This window comes from Bemisia tabaci, chromosome 1 (genome assembly GCF_918797505.1).
Source record: "Bemisia tabaci chromosome 1, PGI_BMITA_v3".
In the NCBI taxonomy this organism is placed as follows: Eukaryota; Metazoa; Arthropoda; class Insecta; order Hemiptera; family Aleyrodidae; genus Bemisia; species Bemisia tabaci.
In genome coordinates, this window is record NC_092793.1 from 11,618,114 (window position 1) to 11,640,080 (window position 21,967).

Below are 21,967 nucleotides of genomic sequence, written 5' to 3' on the forward strand. Positions count from 1 at the left end.
ATCTAAAAAATCTGAAAATTTCAAGGAAAATGTGCATGAATGTTGTCAAAAATACATGTTTTATCATGGGAAATTTGGCGACTCTCGATGGTTCATACGGCGTTCTTCCTTAGCACGGCAGAATAGACTCCGGACTCCAGAGATTATTGATATGGTACATTCCCATTCAAGAATCTGCCACACGGATGATCAAACGTTCTTCAAAATCGTTCATGATTTTCTTGGAAATCTGAAAAATCTCGGACGTAAACATGCCGTTACGTGGATAATCCTCGTTCCTGGGTGAGACAGCCTCAATTCATTAGCCTCGATTGATATCGACTGTTTCACAAATTATCGATGTTTCCCCATTTGAAGCTAGAGTAAGGATCGACTATCAAGGTGTTCGTTGCGAACACCCTTTTTATCGATCCTTTTCCACAGGTTTAAACGAGAGATAAATCGCTACATATATTGAAAAAAAAATTTCACGGCGTTTTTACCAAGGTCCGTTGGTACCTTTACCATCTCACTTTTTTTTACCAATTATTGGTAATTTTACCAAGACAGACTGGTAAGCTTACCTAAAAACCGGTATTTTTACTGTTTTTTCAAGTAAGAATACCACTTTTATTGGTAATCAATTCCCGGTAACTTTGCCATTTTATCTCGGTAATTCTACCACAGTCGATAAAAAATATTGGCGTTTTTACCGGGGTCCAGTAAAATTACCGAGAAAGTCAATAATTTTACCGAGATTTCTCGGTAAAATTACCAATTCCATAAATGGTAATTTTACCGAGAAAAACTGGGATCAAATAGAACCCTGAATTCTTGGCAATTTTACCCTTTTCCTGGTAAATACACCGATTTTTTTTTTTCAGTGTAGATGAGGCTCAGAGCTACCAACTTGTGAGGGTCGCCGATGAATGACCGCGACTGCAACTGCAACTGCAACTGCAACTGCAACTGCAACTGCAACTGCAACTGCAACTGCGAGGCGGCAGAGGTGACGCGACGCGCGAAGCTGCCCTCGGCGCAGCGTCAGGATTATTACTCACGCGGTGTATTACCCAATATGAAAACGTACAAGATTTATTGTTCGTCTAATAATATCTCTCGGTAAACGCGATATAAATTATATGCAATCAGCTCCGCGGCCTGACTACCAGAGCTTCCAGTTGCTCTTGGTCAACCGGCCAAGAAAATTCCGAGCCCGCCATCTTCCCCGACACCTCCAACAGGCGATGTCGAGCCCTCCCAGCAGCGGCGGGGCAGTTGCGATGTATCGATTTATCCCTCATTTGGACTGCATTTTACAATTTGGAACTATAAATTCTGGCTCATCTGGAAAAACACTTATGTGCATAAGGAAACTAATGGCACATACGTTGATTTTAAACCGGGCCGGACTTAATAGCTCCAAATTGCAAAATGCAGTCCATTTAAAGCTATGATAAAGTATCAATGAGCAGGATGTTCGCAACGAACTTCCCAATATTCGATTCTTTACTATACCTTTAAATTGGGAAATATCGATAATCGATCACTCACGCCTCTGAATTTAACTTGGTTTTCTTCCATCCTTGCATGAGTCAGGGGCGCTCTGGCCATGAGTACTAGGGTGCCTCTGCCTCATCCCCCCTCCCCTCAGAAATTCTGACGAGTGGCTCATAGGAACCACCTGTAAGAACCCCCAAAACTTGCAAAATTCACATTAAGGAGGAATTTAGCTTCGATACGGGGGCCCACCCGAAAGGAGGGGCCCCGAAAACTTATCAGTACTCCAAGGATTTTCGAGCCAGACCAAATCTGGCAAAAATTGAAGGAGCTAGAGTGCCTATATGGACAGAGCATGGTCATTCCTGTCTTTTAAAAACAGGAAAATTGTGCTTCTTTTCATTGGTCTATCCTGATGCCCTTACAGCCGTAAATAAACAAACGCTTTTATTGGTCAATATGCTTCAAAAATGTTTGTCAACCCTTTCACGAGCAATTACTGCAGAGTTCCGTTACCAACCCTCTCTTCCTGGATTAACCTAAGGAAAAGAATCGTTGAGCTCCGGATTTACTTTTTACCTCTCCGTCTCCAGTTTACATTCCAGGATGGTAGTGCAGGGTCTCTCTAATGTTGTCTCTGCCTCAGTATCTTTTTATGACGTCAATGGAAATACTTCCTCATAATGAAAGAAAATTCTTAAAAGAGGGAAAGTGGAAAATTGTCGGAGATCATAGAAGCCGAGGAGCCCTTAATGTGTGAAAACTCCAAGGGAGATCATACTCAAGGATTGTGGGAATCGATCCGATGATATATCTTTGAACAATCTGCACTGAATCTTCAATTTTCTTTCTCTACCTTTTCTTTTTTTTCTTCTTGTGAAAGAAGATTCTTAAGGACGAGCATTTCTTTTTTGCAGAAGCAAAAACTGATGTCTACGTCGTAATAGCAACATCGAAGTTTTTTATTTGGTGAGCTGAAACTTCGGTTCATCGAATCGAAGTTCGGTACTGTTAAACGATGAGGTCGGTTCGGTCGCATGATAAAGGGTTTGATCTGATAGCGCATTTCACAATTTTTATCAATTAACAATTTTTATCTTAGAATTATCCCATGTTATTTTTGTGCCATTGGATTTCAGCTTACTCGGTTTAGGCTCAAATTTAGTGTTTATTTTGTTTTTAAAAAATGCATAACTTTTTGATATCCTTATTATATAGGGCAACCCCTAAAAAGGGTATTTTAATATAGTATAAGCACTGTCCTCCCTCCCGGCACCTCCGGCACTTATCAGTTCGTAAAACCTTGGTTTTTTCCTTGATGAATTGAATTTAAAGCTATTTTTCTTTAATCTGGCAAGTCCACGATGGAACTGCAGCTGCAGCGCTGCAATAACCTTCGTCTTGACAGACAACAGTCAAGCAGCCGACTCGCTCCCGGTTCACCTGGAATATATCACTGGTCAAGGATAAAAGTTGCTCCAGGTTCATTTAAATAACCGACTCCGATTGAGTGTGGCTTCGAGTTGGAGCCAAAGGGCTTGTCACGTTATGTTACACTTATTCCAACTTCCTGGATTGCAACAAACTGTGAATGAGTGGAGTGGTTCAACCCAAGGCTGTCAAGAACTGAGATATTTTTCAACTAAGGGCTCGTTGATTATCAAGACTCTGATTGAATATTCTGCCCGTGTGTAATTTAGCATATCGTTTGTCAGAAGTTGTGGTGAAAAAGAGGAGGTAAAAAGAAGAGAGGATTTTAATTTTTGAAAGTAAAACAAGCAAATGAGCGGTGCCTCAGAGGGCCGAAAATTGTTAGGTGTTTAAAAGGAGTTTAGTACGGCTTTCGATCCGTACTAACGTGCAACTCCTGCGATCAGTGCGTGGCATACTTTGCGATACATCGCTTGATCTGACATTTAAACCTACGGAGTAGAATTGTTAAGCAGAGTGTTCCGAACGAAAACTTTGATAGTCGATTCTTTACTACAGCTTCTAATGGGAATATACTGATACTCGATCATCCACGTCTTGCCAATGCAGTATTGGCCACGAGGGAGGTCCTGCCAGGGTTCGATCCCTACGAAGTACCTATCGAGAATGGACCACTAGACAAGGTACGAATTTCAGCATTCTGATACATGTTTCTTAACCAAAATTTTACGTAAAACACGATGCACACAACGAAAATCACCGAAATTAACTCCTTACGAAGATATTCAATGATTTTTAATGCGTGAATTCAAACCACCCGCTCATGAAAACTCAATGCTCTACGTGATTCACATCGCGCGCTAAACGTGTATCATGACAGTCTCTGCGATATAAAAATCTGGCAACCTCAATCTTGACGCTTTGGCTCAGCTATAGCAAATTGCTAATAGTTTGAATAACACATGGTGGGAAATGAACATTGCTCGATTGAGAAGCTTGCTGAAACTGAAACCGTTGTAGTGCGCGATTTGACTCACGTAGAGTTTTGAGTTTCTTGTGAGCGGGCAGTTCAAATTCCTCGTAACCAATGTGAAATAAAAACGTTAATATCTTCGTTAGGAGTTGGTTTCCGTAATTTTCGTTGTGTGAATCGTTTTTCACGTGAAATTCTGGTTAAGAAACATGTATCAGATCGCTTAAATTCGTACCTTGTCTAGTGGTCCATTTGACAAGCGATTTTTAACATGTTAAAAACAATCTTTGATTCGCAGCAAACAACGTCTAAAAATACTCGGCTAAAAGCTGAACATTTGTTTCTTTCTTTATGAGCAGCCGAAAACCGAATAATTTTGTTGAAAATACTGATATTCCTCGTCCTCATGAAAAATCTAATCCCGGCCAATTTTCCCTTAACGTCATAAATCGGATCGGATCGGAAGAATCGGAACAAGACGTGACGTGACCAATTGGGCACACTTGATTGGTCAATGTTGTTTCAGATCGGCGGGAAAGGTTGGCATCGTTGAATCGATCTTTTAGAACTTTGCACCCAAACATTGAATCAAACTGACAATCTTCCTGATCGATTCAGATCGATTCTGCAGGCTGATTATTGAAATTGATAGACAAAACGATAGACAAAGAAGATACAAGGAGAATGGAGCGATCCTATTCGTTGAAAAGGGTGATTAACTGTAGGGTCTCTTGTTGATTACCGTTAGTTACTCTATTAATTACCTCTTTTGCCCATAGCAACCAACCGCCTCCACCAATAGGATCGCTCCATTTTCTTTCTGTCTTTCATGTCTATTGCTCTGTCTATCAATCTCAATAATCAGCCCGGTGGAAAATTACCCGAAGATCGCCATCACCGTTAGTTATCATGTGCTGCCGACTGAAATACATTACGATCGGCTGCAATTAAAGCACTACGCGCGCCGATAAGCGTACGATAGCATCGCCAAATAAGGGTCCGCAAACTCCACTCGGCAAACCACCGTAGCGTGTCCAACCAGCAGGGAAAGACGAATCGTTAGAAATATGATTCGCAATTTGTATCCGGTCTTTAGGCTACGAGTCTTGTTCATTACGCTCAGTTACGAAAATCGGGTTTGTTCATATATCACGTTGGTTGTGCGCTTTGATTAATTGCAAGACATTGAAGCAGCTTTAAAAACGCCCCGGTGAGTGAACTATGCGCGCTGCGGCGCGAATAGCCATGTGGTCTGCAATCGCTTACATCTCCCGCGATAACACGCCCGGCCCGTGCTACGGAAAAACGTAAGGACATCCTTGCGATGCTAAAATTCCTCCGATAAGGTACACATTTTCTGGACTACTTATGAACATTTCTCTTCATTTTTTGAGGGAGAATTTGACTCGCAATTGAAACTAAAGGATCTTAAAATTCGAGAAAAAATACTTAAAACATGTCTCTAGCGTAAATGTTAGTTTCAAGGTATTGTGGAAACGTTCAAGTGTTCATAAGGCGTTCTTCCTTAACGGAACTGAAAAGTGTAAATAAGGCAACATTGTATGTGTATAAGGAATACCGTGCAGTTTTCTTCAACTGCATAGGGCTCTTCACTGGCATGCGTGAACGCTGTAGGAGCCGATTTTGTGCTTTTCATCCATCATAATTATCATCCATTCAGGTCTTCAAGACAAATGCTTGTTTAATAAACGAGTCTCCGTAGAAAACTTGAGTTGTTGCCTGGAGGCTTTTGCTTGCAGTACCTTGAACTAGGAAAATAAGTTGTTTTTTCACGCGCGGAATGTTAAATAATTCATATTTCGAGCGCTCATCTGAAAGCGAGTCTTCAGGTTTTCACGCATAAAAATTTCCCGTTGGTTCAGCAGGAGTTCCTATTAAAATGCCGCCATAGGAACTTCTCGTTAAAACAAAAATCAATCGCTTTGATTCAAACGTTATTCCCATCATCATAAAGTGACGTCTTGGCGCTTTGTGGAAAATTCCAGTCAACTTCTAAAATTCCTGTTGCGTTATGTTTCAGGGGAAAATTTTCTTACTGTTTAACCGGTGAGTAGCTTCTTAAGACAGCATATCAATTTCTTGACTTACTTAAATGGGTAAAAAGTTAACATTTTTACATTGAATGTATTTGCATGATTTACATAATTTTCAGAGGCGAAAATTGGCTCTGCTACAGGAGTATTAGGCCAGTTACGCTGGTCACAGAATTGTATTATGATGCTAGATTCTTGTAGATCAATTAAAAAATACAAATATTTGTCCAACAGCAGCTTTCTACGTCCGATATTGACCTAGGTAACGCGTTGACAAATTCGATTAATGACGTCATCTACCGCGGTAGTGACACCCTTGGTTTCTTCCACCTTGCTTTCATCCGACTTCCACGTTGAGTGGAAATAAGTGTCTCTCTGAAATATGAAAGCAAGGTGGAAGAAACCAATGATGTCACCACGCTGGATGACGTCTCCGAACGAATATTTCAAAGCACGACATCTCTGTCAATATTGCACGTATAGAAAATTGCTGTTCGGACGGATCTCATTATTTTTAACTGATTCACAAGAAACAAACATCAAAACAAGATTATGTGACCAGCGCAACTGACCCATTGCCTCAGAATGTAAATAGTCTGCAACTTATTTATAGGTGCAAAAAGTTTACACTTCTGTAATCCCATAATTTATATAATTTTCAGGATTTTAAATTGGCTCTGCAACAGGAGTAATTATTTCCCGTGACACCTTTCCTACCGATACGATCCCCAGCGGTGACAATGGTTGCTAGGAATCTAGGAGGCTCAATTCATGTCCGAACGTATATTCGAAGAGTTTACATCGGTGACATTGAGAATAGATCGCAGGGGTAATAATGATGCGGCAGTTTAGCACTCTATTGTCGTTACAAAGTTGCAGCAGAACATTCTTCGGAAATGCCGGAGTCATGCGGCCAAGCCCAAGGTAACTACGGTCGACCATACGCGAGAGCGAGACGTAGCTTGCTCGCAGCACTTGCGTATGAGCAGTACCGCACGTCGAACGTACCTCAAAACCGCAGTACTGCCGTGCTAAGGAAAAACGCCGTATAAACATTCAAGAGTTGCCAAATTTCCTCCGATAAAATGTTTATTTTTGGAGAAAGCTATGGATATTTTCCCTCGAAATTTTCAGGAAATTTAGGTAAAATTGCGAACAAAATTATGCGGAAATTTTGAGGTTTAACGTTCACAAATTTTACGGAAAATTTGTGATTTATTAAAGGAAATTTGGCAACGCCTAAAGGCTCATACGATGTTTTTCCTTGACACGGCAGAGTATTGAACTTGCGTCGAGCTGCGCTCGCTAGCTCCTAGCTCAGGCTTATTGGAGGAGATGGGCCAGTCAACTATGAAATGCCTCGGCGAATTCCCCATTGTCCTGCGGCCGCACTCGGAATCAAGAGCCCTCTTGGAGGCCAAGTAGGTTAAATGCATTACAAAGTACCTAGGTTGATGCCCAGATAAAATGTCTCCGAGACCCAAGTTGGCTATTCAGCCAATGCAAACCGGCCAACTTCGCTCCCTAGATTGCTTCAATACTGCCGTGTTAAGGAAGAACGCCGTATGAACATTCGAGAGTTGCCAAATTTCCCTTAGTAATATATGTATTTTTGATGACATTCAGGCACATTTTTTCTTAATTTTTTTAGATATTTTAGGTCAAGTTGCTCACAAAATTGTCTGAATGGAAAAAAATACTCAAAAATTTCCCAGTAATTTCGGTTTTTATCGAAGGAAACGTGGCGACGTCTGAAGTCTCATACGGCGTTCTTCCTTATCACGGCAGAATAGTCCCCGAGCAACATACGGGGGATGCCTCCAGAAATTGACATATTTCGTCTTTTCCCTCACGAAAGAACGTAACTGCATTTCAATGTTGCCAAATTTCCTCTCGCAAATTGCATACTAACCAGAAGAATCTTGGGCCTATTCAACTGAAATCTTCACTGATTTTTCCTCACATTTCATGCGAAAATCAGACAATTTTTTGGTAAACATTGCCCGGGTACATTTCTGTAAAATACACTGAAAAAAAAATTGCTAAAATACGGTGACAAATCACCAAATTAGTAAAATCAACCCGGTGCTCTTAGTCTAGTTTGATGAGTTGTCACCTTTTTTCACTATTTCATGTGTTGATTTTAGCAGTTTTTTTTTTCAGTGTAAATTCGTTGTTAAAGCCAATTTGACAACCTTGGAGTGGAGTTACGCTCCTTCATCCGGGAGACGATGATTTATACCAACAGGCGCCATGCGCCAGATGAATCAAAAAGTAACCATGAGGCGAGCAAATCCTTTGTACAAATGAATGGTCTCGTGTGAGCAAATCAATTTGTGCACGGTTGGTAATTTTTAGCATTAATACGTACTCCAACGGCATTCATGGCATTAAGAGCCACGCCGAACGAGTTTCGGCACTTTTAGATCGGAACAGAAGATCGTGACGTCAGTTTAGCAAACCACAAATAAATGCAGCGATCGAGATGGAGGTTATTCTGTCTGTGCTTTCTTGCTTTCTTTGTCAATAGCTTTGTCTATCAATTTCAGGAATCAGCCGGCTGGAAAAGGACTCGAGGACGAAAGACCTGCTGGAGCGCGGCGATGGCGGGCGGCAGAAGAGAACGTCTGGTAAACTCTATCTTGGCGTATGAGATCTCCCCGCTTGAATTGCCGGCTGTGATATGCTATTTTATAAGCCCTCTATTACTTTGATTGACAGTTCAAGTAACTATCGGAAGAAACTATCTATTCCAGGCCCCTGGCCCTGGCCCGGCTGCAACTACGACTCGTACAAACGCTCCTTCATCTTCATTTCCTCATGAGCCCTGTTGTCTACAATACTCCATGCTTTCTGAGGCTCTCGCGCAGTGGCGTTACGTGCTTTGCGACGTATCGATTGTTATGCCATTTAAACCTATGGTAAAGAATCGATTATTAAGGTGTTCGCTGCGAACACCCTATTTATCGATCTTTTTCCATAGGTTTAAATGGCATAACAATCGATAAATCGCAAAGCACGCCACGCCGATGCGAAGTTGGCCGCGCACCAGGGTGCAGGGACGGACAGGCCGGCAAGAGCACCGGCCGGGATACAATCCGCTGGGATACAACCTAACTTTCCGTGCATTTTCCTTTGAGTGTGAAAAGAGCGTGCCGACAAGATTTCAAGCCATAATTTGCTTAGTTCTCACGTCAATGAGAAATAGAAGGAAATTGGGCGACATCTGATATAGGCCCAAAACGTTATAGATTTCTCGGTACGACCTCTTATTAATAATCCAATGGAAGCTGCCTGAGCAGATGCTGAACACTCTTTCCCCTCGGTATTTCACTGGTTGATTAGAGATCAAACACGTGAATTACAGGTCAACATTTTTGACTCGAATTGAACTTTTTGGCCTTGTTTTCCCCGCGAAATGGTATGGACCCGGCACTATTTTAACGTATTTCTGCCAAACAGAACTATGTGTATTTAGACATGAGCCCTGAGATCCATAAGGATAAATACATAACAGAGCTCACGTCATCATACACATAGTTCCGTTTGACAGGAATTCGTCCATTCTACCACCTTGTTACATGGTGATGTAATTTTGCTGAATCTGGTGGAATTAGTCCAAATGTTCTCTGGAAAGAATACAATTTTATGTTCTTTAAATTGCGATGTGATCAAAAACTTTTCTTCCGGTCCTCTGAAAGTTACCCCGGCAGCGGGCTGATTGTTGAAATTGATAGACAAACAGGCTCGGACTGGCCATAAGGCCAATCTGCCATTGGCAGATACGCCCCCTTGGCGCGCCAAAACGCGCCCCTCAGATAGAAAGCAAAATAAGAAAAGAAAAAAAAATTACGACCGAGAATATATGCGGGAAATTTCTTAAATGAACGGAAGAAGAGAGAGTTAGGAGTGAAGAGAGGTGTTTTTACGCATAGTGGTGAACAGAGGTCCAAGAACTACTTTCTGAAGCGAAAACACGTTTCTGTGAAGTTGTCAACTTTTTGTTGACATACAGGTGCTTTATCATCCCCCTCCTTCATTCTCTAAGTGTAACTCCCGTAGAAACGATAGCCGGTTCAATTTTTAGACTTACGCACACTTTATAGACCTCATGAGAGACCTTTAAACACATTTCTTCCTTTTCAAAATGACTATTGATTTAGACATATCAAAGCATATCTCGGGCAAACTTAAACTTAATTTATTTCGAAATTCAAAAGTAAGAGACATCTAAAGTGTAAACGCGGTACAACTATTCTCGCAAGATGGATGTCCAAATTGCATATGAAAAATGTAAGACGCGATGGCGTGAGTCGTGAAGTTGCAATGCTCTGCTGTAGTTTAAAGCAACATTACAAATAAGACAAACGGAAACAAACACAACATGGAAATAGAGCGAGGGAAAGGATGCGCGTTCACGACGGCGCAGAGATACAACTATTCGTACTCGATGGACGTCCGTGCTGCATCTGAAAAATAGAAGGCGCGATGACGCGGTTCTCAATGCTTCTCTGCAAGGTTGCGTTCTCAATGCCCTGGTATATGCTGCCAATGAGGTGTCGGTCACATTCGGGAGAAAAGTTAAAAAAGAGGCCCGAATACGTGTTACTTGTCATCGGCTGTGTTGATACTCGTTCTTTCTTCTTTTTTCAGGTTCTTGCCTGATTCTTTTTTAGGATGGATTTTTAGACCCACGTCTTAAACTCGTGTAAACCGCTGCACTGACACGGTTCTTGTGGAAATAATGGTGCTTGGATGCGTCCAGTGGCTTTAATGTTTTTTTGTTTTCTTTAATTTCAGAAGTCATTCGGTCACTTCAATACGTTCAATTTTACAATTTTTAATCTGTACAATTAATAAACTTTGAGCCTGAAAATAGCGTAAACTTGTGCTGCTTTGCCAAAATTTTCTGAACCCCTCTCCACGAAGGGGATGCCCCATCAGGAAAGATCACATTACGCCCCTATAACCAGCCAAGGTACTACGCCCTCAGATGCGAGCCAGTTCGACCCTGTAGACAAAGTGATAGACAAAGCAGACATAAAGAGTATGGAGCGATCCTACTGGTTGCAATGGGTGGCTCCTATAGACTGAGGGAGAAAATCATGGACTAATTAAAGGGTCTCATGTGGGTTGCCGTTATCTTTAGTCTATACCTACGTCCTTAGTCCGTTGCGACCACCCGCTTCCACCAATAGGATTCCTCCACATACGTTTTGTCTTCTTTGTCTATCGACTTGTCTATCAATTTTAACAATCAGCCCGGAGGAGGCGGGAAAAGAGGGGAAAAACGTATCGGAGGCGGTTGAACTTTACGGAGCGGTCCGACTGCGGTGAGGTCCGGAATACTCGGCTGCGGGCCGTCAAAGTTGGGATCTGAGCTGAGCAGTTTCTTGGAAACAGAAAACGGATGAAACAGACGGCTCACGTTGCAATTATTGCCGGCGAGTGACAACATTTCTGCACGGTCCCGGGACACAGTGCTGGAACACGTATGACGCGGCCTACCCATGCTATTGTCAGCAACGTACATACAGGCCGACACCGAGCTGGGTAAAACGTGGGTATTTAAGTACCTATATACGGAGAGTATTTAAATACTTATATACCTATATATTGGTGAGTATTTAAGTACCTATATACGGAGAGCATCTCCAAGGCAAACAAGCACCGGATATATGACGCCATCGTTAAAAGTATCGTGCTCTATGGTAGTGAAGTGTGGCCTTTGACGAAAAGAACGCAAGAAATGTTGAGGGCAACTGAAATGGATTTTTGGCGGCGATCTGCCGGCATTTCGAGACGGGACCGTGTCCGTAATGAGAGAATTCGCCAGGTGATGAAGGTTGAGAAAGATATCGTGCACGACGTCATGTCCAGGCAGTTATGCTGGTATGGACATGTGCAAAGAATGTCGGAGGAGAGGTTGCCCAAACAAGTTTTGGATTGGGTACCACCTGGGAAGAGGCGACGGGGACGTCCCGTAAAGGGTTGGCGGCAGGGCGTTGACGAAGAGATGTTGCGTTGTCAGTTGCCCGATAACCTCTGGGAAGACAGGCATATGTGGCGTTTGGGTGTCGTAGAACGCCAGAGTGCGTTGTAAAGCGACTATATATATATATATATATATGTGTATATACGGAGAGTATTATAGAGAAGCCGCTTTATGATTGGTTCATCAGTCGGTGGGTCGTACTTGCAATCGCTCTTGGACGCCTCTTTTTCTCAGACAGGATCCGTATGATTTACATCATGATTGAGGTAGGTGCAAGCGACTAACAAACTGTATCAAAACAGGCATTCGGACGTATTTGTGGCAGAAAGAACTATGTGCATTATGACGTAAGCCATGTTATTCATACATTCTCATGGGTCTCAGGGCTCATGTCTTAATGCACATAGTTCCGTTTGGCAGAAATACGTCCAGTTTTAACAATCCTCGGGTAAAAATCTGTGTAACTTTGAAAATCAATCTGTATATGGAATTAAAATAATTTCAAATTGCAATAAAATAAAACCCCACGAGAATCGAAGTATGATACTTAAAATTGGCCCTGCGTATTGTTTCATTAATCGAACTGATTCTGCGGGCTGAAACTGATAGACAAATCTATAGACTATGAAGACAAAAGAGATATGGGGGGGGCTTTTGGTAGAAACGGGTGGTTCTGATCAGGGCCGGATTAAGGGAGTGGCCACATGGCGGCAAATTTAGGAGGCGGCAAGTTTTGCAACTTTTTTAAATGTAGGTATAAAAAAAAATGTGATTCAGAAAAGAAATTATCAATGAGAAAAGGGGACAAAATCTCTCTTTCCTGAGAGAATAGCAATTTCTAATTTTGTTGTTTTTCGGTGATACAAGAGACAGCATATTTAATTGGTCGAGTTAAAAGAGGGACTAAACACGCAATTCAGCCTGGAGCTCAGCGCAGAGAGGAATGATGCAATGATGACGAGGATTTAAGATGAAAAGGAGAAGCCCTCGGCGCGGCGGCGGTCGGCATGTAACACATATTAGCGCCTACAAGATTGCATGAATACTTCATGCATTGTGTCACACACAGTGCGGTCAGCTGCAGCGGTCGGCGTGAAACGCATAGCGCCTACAAGACTGTGGGAATACTTCCTGCATTGCGCCAAATACAGTGCGATCAGCGCAGAACGGCGGCGGAAGTTAAAATTATAAAACCACGCACATTTATGCTTGTTCTTTCTTAATTTGTTGGTTCATTTCTTATGAATGGAGGACCTTGTCCATATAGAGATAGGTTTACGGAACTTAACTTTCGCGCTAAGTTCCGTGAAATTTTGCTAGTAGTGTTGACAGGGCTTTCGCAAAAAAAATGTATCTAACACGAGTAGGTAAACGCGTCTCATGCACCCCTCCCCCTCCGGCACGTTCACTTGATGGTTTTTATTAATTTTTCAAAACGAACGAGAAGGGGGCGGCAAAATACAGGCCGCCCATGGGCGGTAAGTAGGTAAATCCGGCCCTGGTTCTGATAGACGAAGGGTAAAAATGATAGACTAACTGTAGGGTCTCTTGTCGATTTCCTTTAGTTAGTATATTATTTACTTTGTCAATTGCAATCACCTGCTTCCACCGATAGGATCATGCCCATTTTCCTCTGTCTTTTATGTCTATGGATTTATCTATTAATTTCAATTATCAGCCAACTGTTGACTTTGCGAGAAAAAAACAGCACATTGAAACAATGTTCAGGGTAAAGCACACTGAAATTGATTCCGCGCCTAATTTGACTTAAGCAAGCAGTTTTTCTACTACTTTGAAAACACAAGTGGAAACGCAAATTTCCGACGCATGAGTTGAAACTGGGAAAGTCTCCCCATCCATACATATAATAAAATATGTTATGCGTGTAAATTTAGTGGAAGTGTGCCGCAGTGCTCAAATTTCAGCGCCGTCTACCGGCCTTTTCCTCCTTGGAGAAGAGAGGGATATTTGGCGAGTTAACTTGAAGCTTTTCAACAGATTCAACAAGTTACATTCAAGGAGAATCCGTTAGAGGCAATAATCCCAAGTAGCCCGCAATGCGGCTTGCAAACCCCACCGCGAGGGGGGGAACCGGGAACCCAGGTCGCACGCATACACGAGCTAAAGCTAAGCCACGCTCCCACAGGAAGCTCGCGACGCGAGTCGCGCAGAGGCTCATTCGCGCGGTCGGGTGCAAACGAGTTTGGACTGTGCGGCACCGAGGACGCTGAGTATCGGAATCGTTTTTAAGTGGTAACTGGTGATTCACCAATGAGCCGGATTCACCAATCCGGTGGTTTGTTGTGGCGCGGTCGAGTTTGCGTCGCGCGCAGCCGGTGGAAGCGCGGCCGCACTCGGCCGGGATGTAAAATCCGGGAATGTATTGCGTCGCCGCACGATGCGATGCGATGCACGAATAAATGCATAAACTGAAATGAAGCCTTGAGTCAAATCCAACAAGCTCCCCGCTAATGACTACCATTTCTCCGCCGCGTCTCCCGAGAGTCGCACAAAATATTTGTCCAATAAAAATAAATTGTCGGGCCGCCGGCCGTTGCGATGGGCTGTTGCAAGGTTTTCCTCATAATCCCCCGAGGAGTATAAATCATTATAATCAGCTCTCTTACTTCAAAAAGTGTCTGATTTTCTTCATGGTTGTACGGGGTTATTCAAAAGTCACGCACCACTGGCCAAGAGGGGGTGGCCATTTGACATTTTTGAGTTGCCCCCCGCCCCCCAAGGGGATCAAAAACTGGAATGTACCTAAAAAATTTTCCACCTCGATTTGAGGAAAAACGTCTCAAACCGCAAATTGATATCATAATTAGAATTAAAGTTATGGCCGGTGCTGCGTGACTGTTGAAATAACCCTGTATCTATAAACGAAACTAGGTGGCCGGGAGGGGGGGGGGGGCTTCGAGAAATGTGCTTTGTCCCTTCCAGATTATATAAAGAATTTTGCAAGGAGCGACAATTCTTGCATCTTTGAAATTACTGTAATTGATTTTTTAGTAAGAACAGCTCAAATTTGATCTAAGGACGTCCTAATTTTTAAAATCTTTCCGGAGAAGCCCTCCAAACTCCTATCTGAAGCTAGAACCTCCCTTTGTGGAGTGTTTTTTTTTTTTTTTCATAACCTGGGAACAAATCGGAAAGGAAGGGACTTAGAAAAATAGTGGACGATCCTTCTTGTCATCTAAACGCATATACAATTATACATCCCCGAAAAATGTACCTAACCACATTCGTGTAAAATGTCCTCACTTGAAGTGGAATAACTCAAGGGTGCCCAATGAGTTTTCCAAGGGGTTTTCCAAGGAGCTACTCCTCACTTAGTGACCAATGGTTAGGAAACAAAGAGGGGAGGAGCCAAGAGTTTTCAAGAAAAACATCTTCAGTCCAAACATTCTCAAATTGAAAAAAAAGAAGAAGAAAAAGTCATTTTCACGTTTTTCAGGAATTTTGAACCCTCAGACACACTCCAGACTAAGGAAAGTTTAGGACGCGCGATTGACCCAAGGTCAGCGCCTCAGCGGACGTTAAGCGCAGAAACCCTGCAACACTGCCGTGTTAAGGAAAAACGTCGTATGAACCTTCAGGTGTTGCCAAATTTCCGTTTATAAAACACGAATTTCCTAGTAAACTTCTGAAAATTTTCCTTCCAATTTTCACATACTTTTGTTCGCAATTTCACCTAAAGTTCCTGAAAATTTCAGGGAAAAATATACACATCTTTACTCAAAAGTAAACATTTTATCGGAGGAAATTTGGCAACTCTCGAATGTTCATACGGCGTTTTTCCTCAGCACGGCGGCAGAACACTCATGAGTAAACTTGAGGGATCTTACCTGGTGTTCCGAGTCGGGGCTGAGCTTGACCTCGGAGCGACCCATGGTTATGACGTGGAGGGTGACTTGGCGGGCTGACTCCAACTCCGCTTCGTGCGAATAGAGACCTTCGGCGAGGAAATACGCCTCGAGACATGTGACTCTGCAACATGGAACAGGGACCAACAAATTATTGACTGTTAACCGGCTAATAAGAATCATGTCCATCATCTGCAATAAATATCATTGCGTGTGTAGGTACCGGGAGCCGGGCTGCCGAACTCCGCGAAAAAATCTAGCGTGAACCGACGGAAACCACGTTCAGCTCGGGATTTGGCATCGCTGCCGGCTCCGTGCGAACGGACGATCGGGTTCACAGCTAGAGTTCACAGCCCTCGAAGGGATGCGTGCCCGTCTTACACATGTAGGCTGCTTCAATTCTATAGATCCTTACAATTTTTCCCGAATTCTTCGCTAAGAAGAAAAAAAATGGAGAGATGGGATCTGCCCATGAAGGTCATGGCCAGAGAAGTGAACTAAAATATGAGATGCTGCGGAAGATTTGAAGGGGGAACAATTCGTCGTTCTCTTCACGAAAGAACGTAACTACATTCCAATGTTGCCAAATTTCCCCTCGCAAATTGTTCTTTCAACAGGAGAACTTTGAGGATTTCTAACTGAAATTAATAATTTCTAATAATTTTTCTTCGGATCTCATGCAAAAATCAGATAAGTTTTGGACAGCAATTTTACAACCATATTCTCGTAAAAAAATTGAATTTTTTGAGTCAATATTGCAACCTTGGAATGGAGTTACGTTCCCTCGTGCGGAAAACGACGAATAATGAAAAGAGTTCTTGCACATGTCGCGTCGACATTTTCGTCACTTTCTCTGACATTTCCCGGTATTCCCTGACTGTGGCAACCCTGCGGAACTCCCTAAAATTCAGAAAATTTTAAGACCGTTCTTTTACAACAAAGTAACTGGTGCGTGAAATTCGGCAACAGCTAATGCCACTTGGTTCCTTTTAGGGAAACACCGCTCTATTCATGTACCTCGCCACTCCGCGATGTCACTCGGAAATCGTACGAGGGAATAATAAACGGCGGACGGAAACAAAGGAACAAAAAACCACCTATTTAACAAACAATTCGGCATTAGAAGCCTAATGTTGGGGGGAGGGGGGCTGGGTGTCACAGCGAGGCGTTGAGATCCCCTCGAAAGTTTGAATAACGCAGCAGTCCGCTCGTTCGATCAACGTGCTTTCTTCACTCAAACAGCTGCTTCAGGGTATCGTTCAAAAAATCAACCAAGTCGTATTATGCATATGTCTACGTACATCTCTCGGAAAGGAGAGAGTTAGTTCCGATCCTTCTGCTCGAAGTTACAGTAATATAGACCACTATTTTGTCAAAACTAGTCTCAAAATTGTTGCCTAAGCGGGGCTCGAAGGAGAATGACAATCCTTGATTACCATTTGCAATAAATTGGACGTATTTCTATCAAACGGAGCTATGTGCGTTATGAGCCCTGTTATGCACTGTGTACGAAACTCACCTTTGAGTTTTAGGAGCCATGTGGCGCATCAAGCCCGATTTTTAGGCGCCATTGAAGATCTTTTAGGGGCCAAATTGACTTTTTGCCTATTTTATTACGGCGCATTTAGTGAAAAGTTAGAAGCAAGATGTTTCCGTAACAGAACTAGTAGGTAGCTGTAACTTGGGGAAGACAAAATCACTAAGAATGAAATCGTGAAGGATAGAAAAAGCAAGCTTTCACTAAACTTGTAGTGCTGAAAATTCTGAGTTTTTTCAATTTAAATAGATTTGTTTTTCTTTCTTTATGTGACTTCCTGTGAAAATCTAGATGTTTAGGGGGCAATTTTTAGGGGCCACGATAGCGCAGAGCCTTCATTTTTTAGGCGCCATGGCCAATTTTTTAGGCGCATTTGGAGCTTTGGCGCCCGTGAGTTTCGAACACTGGTTATGCACATATTCTTATGGGTCTCAGGGCGCATGTCTTAATGTATAGTGTCCAGACATATCCTCAACCGCCGCGAACAAACGTATACGACTCAAACTCGGAACATGATGCATCCGTACGCAGCCCTGCAGGACGATTATCCCTGCTGCTCGGAGAGAAATGTGCGCTTCGTTCCTCGAAAGCGGAGTCCCGTGGACTTCTTTTACGGGGCAATAAAAGCCTGCGACCGGAGAGGCCATCACAATCCGTCGTGACCATTTTTCCTCGCCGCAGTTATTTCTCAACCCGTTAACATTTTGTCACATACCCGGATTCCGAGGCTCTCGACATTTGAGCACAGTTATTGTTCTACTCCTCGGATTGTCGCATCATTAGACGGCGTTAAATCAGTGGCTCTGCGATACATCGATTGATTTGCTATTTAAACCCATGGAATAGGATCGATGAATAGGGTGTTCGATCATGATCGATTTTTTACGGTAGCTTCAAACGGGGGGATATCGATACATCGCAAAGCACGCCGCGCCACTGCGTTAAATCATAGCTCGGTTTCGCTCCCCGCTGCTTCTCCGGCGAAAATCTTCCATTTACGAGACTTACGTTTCTTACCTTGATTGCGAAACGCATGGCTCGGTGCAGTTAACAAGTTGCGTTTCATCGCCATGCCTTCCGCCGCGCACCGCCATTCCCGAGGAGTGATAAAAATCTACATGGGGTCTCATTCAGAAAACACGCTTCGCTTCGATATTTTATTTGGCATGCAGCTGTGGAAGAGGCCGTTGCGAAAATTGAGAGAATCGTAGACTTTTCAAAAGTTCCAATTTCTTGGCAAAAATGTCAGTGGCGTGGCGTGCTTTGCGATATATCGATTGAGCTGCCATTTAAAACTATGGAAAATGATCGATGGGTAGGGTGTCCACAGAAAACACCTTGAAAATTGGACGTATTTCTATCAAACGGACCTGCGGGCCGATTATTGAAACTGATAGACAAAGCAATAGACAAAGACGACAAAAGGGATTTGGAGGGATCCTATTGGTGGAAACGGGTGGTTGCAATGGACAAAGGAGGTAGGTAGTAGACTAACTAACGGCAACCCACGAGAGACCCGACAGTGAGTTTATCATTTTCCCCCTTAGTCTATGAGAACCAACTATGTCACCCAATAGGATCGCTCCACACTCCCTATGTCATCTTTGTCTATCGCTTTGTCTATCAGTTTCAATAATCGCCCCGCTGAGCGCCATAGGGTGAGGAAGGTAGAGGGTGGCTTGGATTTGCGGCGGAATCGGGCGTCCGGCTTATTCCGTCCTATACTCGCAATGCTTTTCCATGGCGCTTGGGTCCGTTTGACAGAACGCGCTATCCGGGATTCTAAATTCCTCAAAAGGAACTCAAATTGGCGCTTAGTTCCGTTTGATAGAAATACGTCCAATTTATTGATTTTTTACCACAGATCCAAAGGGGGAAATGTCGATAATCGATCATTCACGCCTCACCACTGAAATATGTTGAGGAACAGGAGAACAGGAGTAAAGTTGAGGGAGTGCCCGAATCGGAAAATTCGTAATCGACTATGACGTTGAAAGTCTACGCGCATTTCTTGTTTCATTTGAAAAAGAAAGGAAAGAAAATCAAACCGATTGCTTTCCCGATTGTCGCTGTGAATTTCCCTCGCATATTCAAAATTATACGCACAAAAAATCGTGTTTTACGTGAAATTTTGATTAGGAAACATGTATCTGAATAATTATATTCGCACCTTGTCTAATGGTCCATTACCAACGGATCTGAGAGTTTCGCAAATTGGGCTACGGAGCTCTTTTTGGGAACTATATATTATCCGCAAACACAGTTTACCTTCCCCAAAGAAATTTGGCAGAATTCAGTTTTCCCCTTTTCAAGAATTTTTCCTCTTTCTGAAACACACAACTCATTCATGGGCATAGAGAAAGAAAAGGAGGTGTTTGCATTTTGGGCATGTTGGATGTTTTTGATGACGTAGCAGGTCGGTGCGGACGATTTTTATCATCGATTTTCTTGGAAATGGTGTAGTTTATGGTAAAAAGTCCTTCTATATAAAGTGTTCGAAATTCTATCATGAGTTGGTTTAAGCAAAAAAATCGGACGTTTATGACTCGTTATTTATACTTTGAATTCCGGATTTCGCTGGCCATGCTGTCTCGACCTACGTCACAGGGTTAACAATCCTCAAGATGCTAACACCTTCTTCATTTTTCTCTACGCTGCGCCTGTGCTTCTGCTCACCTGTCAACTTGGCTGACATGCCGTCGCGTCGCTCCGGGTGAACTGCTCTTCCGAAGATGTATGTCTCTGACCTACGAGAATTTTTTGAAAGAACAAACGGAGGGCTTTGCACGACCGAGCGACGGTGCGCGGCGCACAGTAGCTCGAGTCGGTTAAAGAGGTCGGGTATGAAATTATTGACTAAAAGTGCAAGTTTTGATGTTTATTTATCCACATTTCAAATTTTAAGGGGTGCCCCTAGGAGAAAATTTTACGAGGAAAACAATGGAACTACTTTTAGAACCTCAAAGTTGTGTATAAACGGAGTTATAAGCGTTTAAAATTTCCAAATTTTGTCCGACCTTTCCTTTCGACTCGATCCACTGTGCGACGGTGGTTGCGCGGCGTCGCGCTGCATTGCGCATCGCGGACCCGCTCGTCTAGGAGGAGGAAGTCACGCTGAAATGTCCAAGGTCATCACGAAAAGTGCGCTCATGTTGGCCGTTACATCACCGAGGCTGGATCTCTCAGCGCCTCGCAACCGCATCGTGCACCGCACACCCAACTTGCGATTTCACTTGAGCCTTGCCTCCTCCGGAGACCAGATGTTCATCTATCGCAATATTCAGTACAGCACCCTTAGCCCGCCATTCTCACCAGTAACATGGCTCCTCGTGGCAATGGAGATGTTGCATGCGTGAGGAATTTGCGATTTGACGATTGATTCATATGTAAAAGTTCGCGAGAAACACGATAGTGCCACTGGTGTTCTCTGAAATCAACTCCCAAGCTCAAAAAAAGCTCTCAAAGTTGAGGGCGTAATGGAGGGGATATCTCACGCTATCCTGACAGTCCGCCTCTTCATCAAGACAAAATCTCCATGCAAAGATAGGTAGCAAATACATTAGCAGGGTTGCCTTGTTTCAGTTTTAGAGTTTCTAAATAAAGTGGCAGCCCTGTCAATGTATTTGCTCCCTATCTTTGCATGGAGAGATTGTCTTGATGAAGAGATGGACTCTAAGGATAGCGTGGCATATCCCCTCCATTTTGGCCTCAAATTGAGAGCTTTTTTTGAGCTTAGGAGTGGATTTGAGGGAAAACCAGTGGCACTATCGTGTTTCTCGCGAACTTTTGCATGAGAATCAACAGTCAAATCGCAAATTCCTCACACATGCAACATCTCCATTGCCATCGAGCGCTGCCGACTTGCGCCAGGTGGCATTTCGAGGAAATCGCGAATTCACAGAGAGTTGGGTGTACTTTCAAACACGACGATGGAGAAAAAAGAGAGAACAAGACTTGATAACTGAATAATTAGGCAGGGACTTAAAATGAGGGTATGCAGTTATTGTTACGACACTTCGAATTTGGAATTTCCTTGACCGTTGTCAGTTCTTCCGACCATCGCAACCCAGGGACCGAATTTTGCTAGTTCTTCCACCGTACTTTAAATACTAAGGACGAGTCTCGACTGCACTCGAGTGCACTTAGCGCTTCTGATTGGCCGGTGGTGCGGTTCGGACTCATCGATGGATGTTACACGTCTATGTGAAAGGACCGATAAAATTCGGCCCCAGGGTAAGTGAAACGTAGGTATATGCTCCTTCAGATCCTCTCAACCAGAACTCGGGTCTCAGCTACCGCCCCAGAGCCATGCCGCGAGATTTGACTTTCATCGTTGAGGCAGTCTTAGCCGAAAACAGATATGGCCATCGACGGCTGTTGATAAAAATGAAGAGGCAGCCACCTCTTACTACCACCCTCACATTAAAAGTAAATGAATTTACACTCTAAGAAAACTTGCTTGCACAGAACTTGTTCGTTTTCATCAACAGCAGAAGTTGATATTTGTTTTCGGCCAAGACTGCAAAATTGTTGAAATTCATATTTCGCGCGACAGCTTTAGCGCAATGGCGAGGCGTGAATGATCGCTTATCGATATGTGCCCATTTGAAGCTATGGTAAAGAATCGCTTAT

At 43.1% G+C, this 21,967-nt stretch overlaps 1 protein-coding gene across 2 annotated transcripts in view; it reads right to left on the bottom strand.

Annotated features, from left to right (window-relative positions):
- The window catches only part of MESR6 (misexpression suppressor of ras 6), a 660,344-nt gene that overhangs the window by 381,628 nt on the left and 256,749 nt on the right, over nt 1-21,967 (bottom strand). For both annotated transcript variants that reach the window (XM_019053727.2, XM_072296138.1), the window contains exon 4: nt 15,781-15,922. In XM_019053727.2, the coding sequence (XP_018909272.2) occupies nt 15,781-15,922 (142 nt within the window). The remainder of the gene's footprint in view (nt 1-15,780; nt 15,923-21,967) is intronic.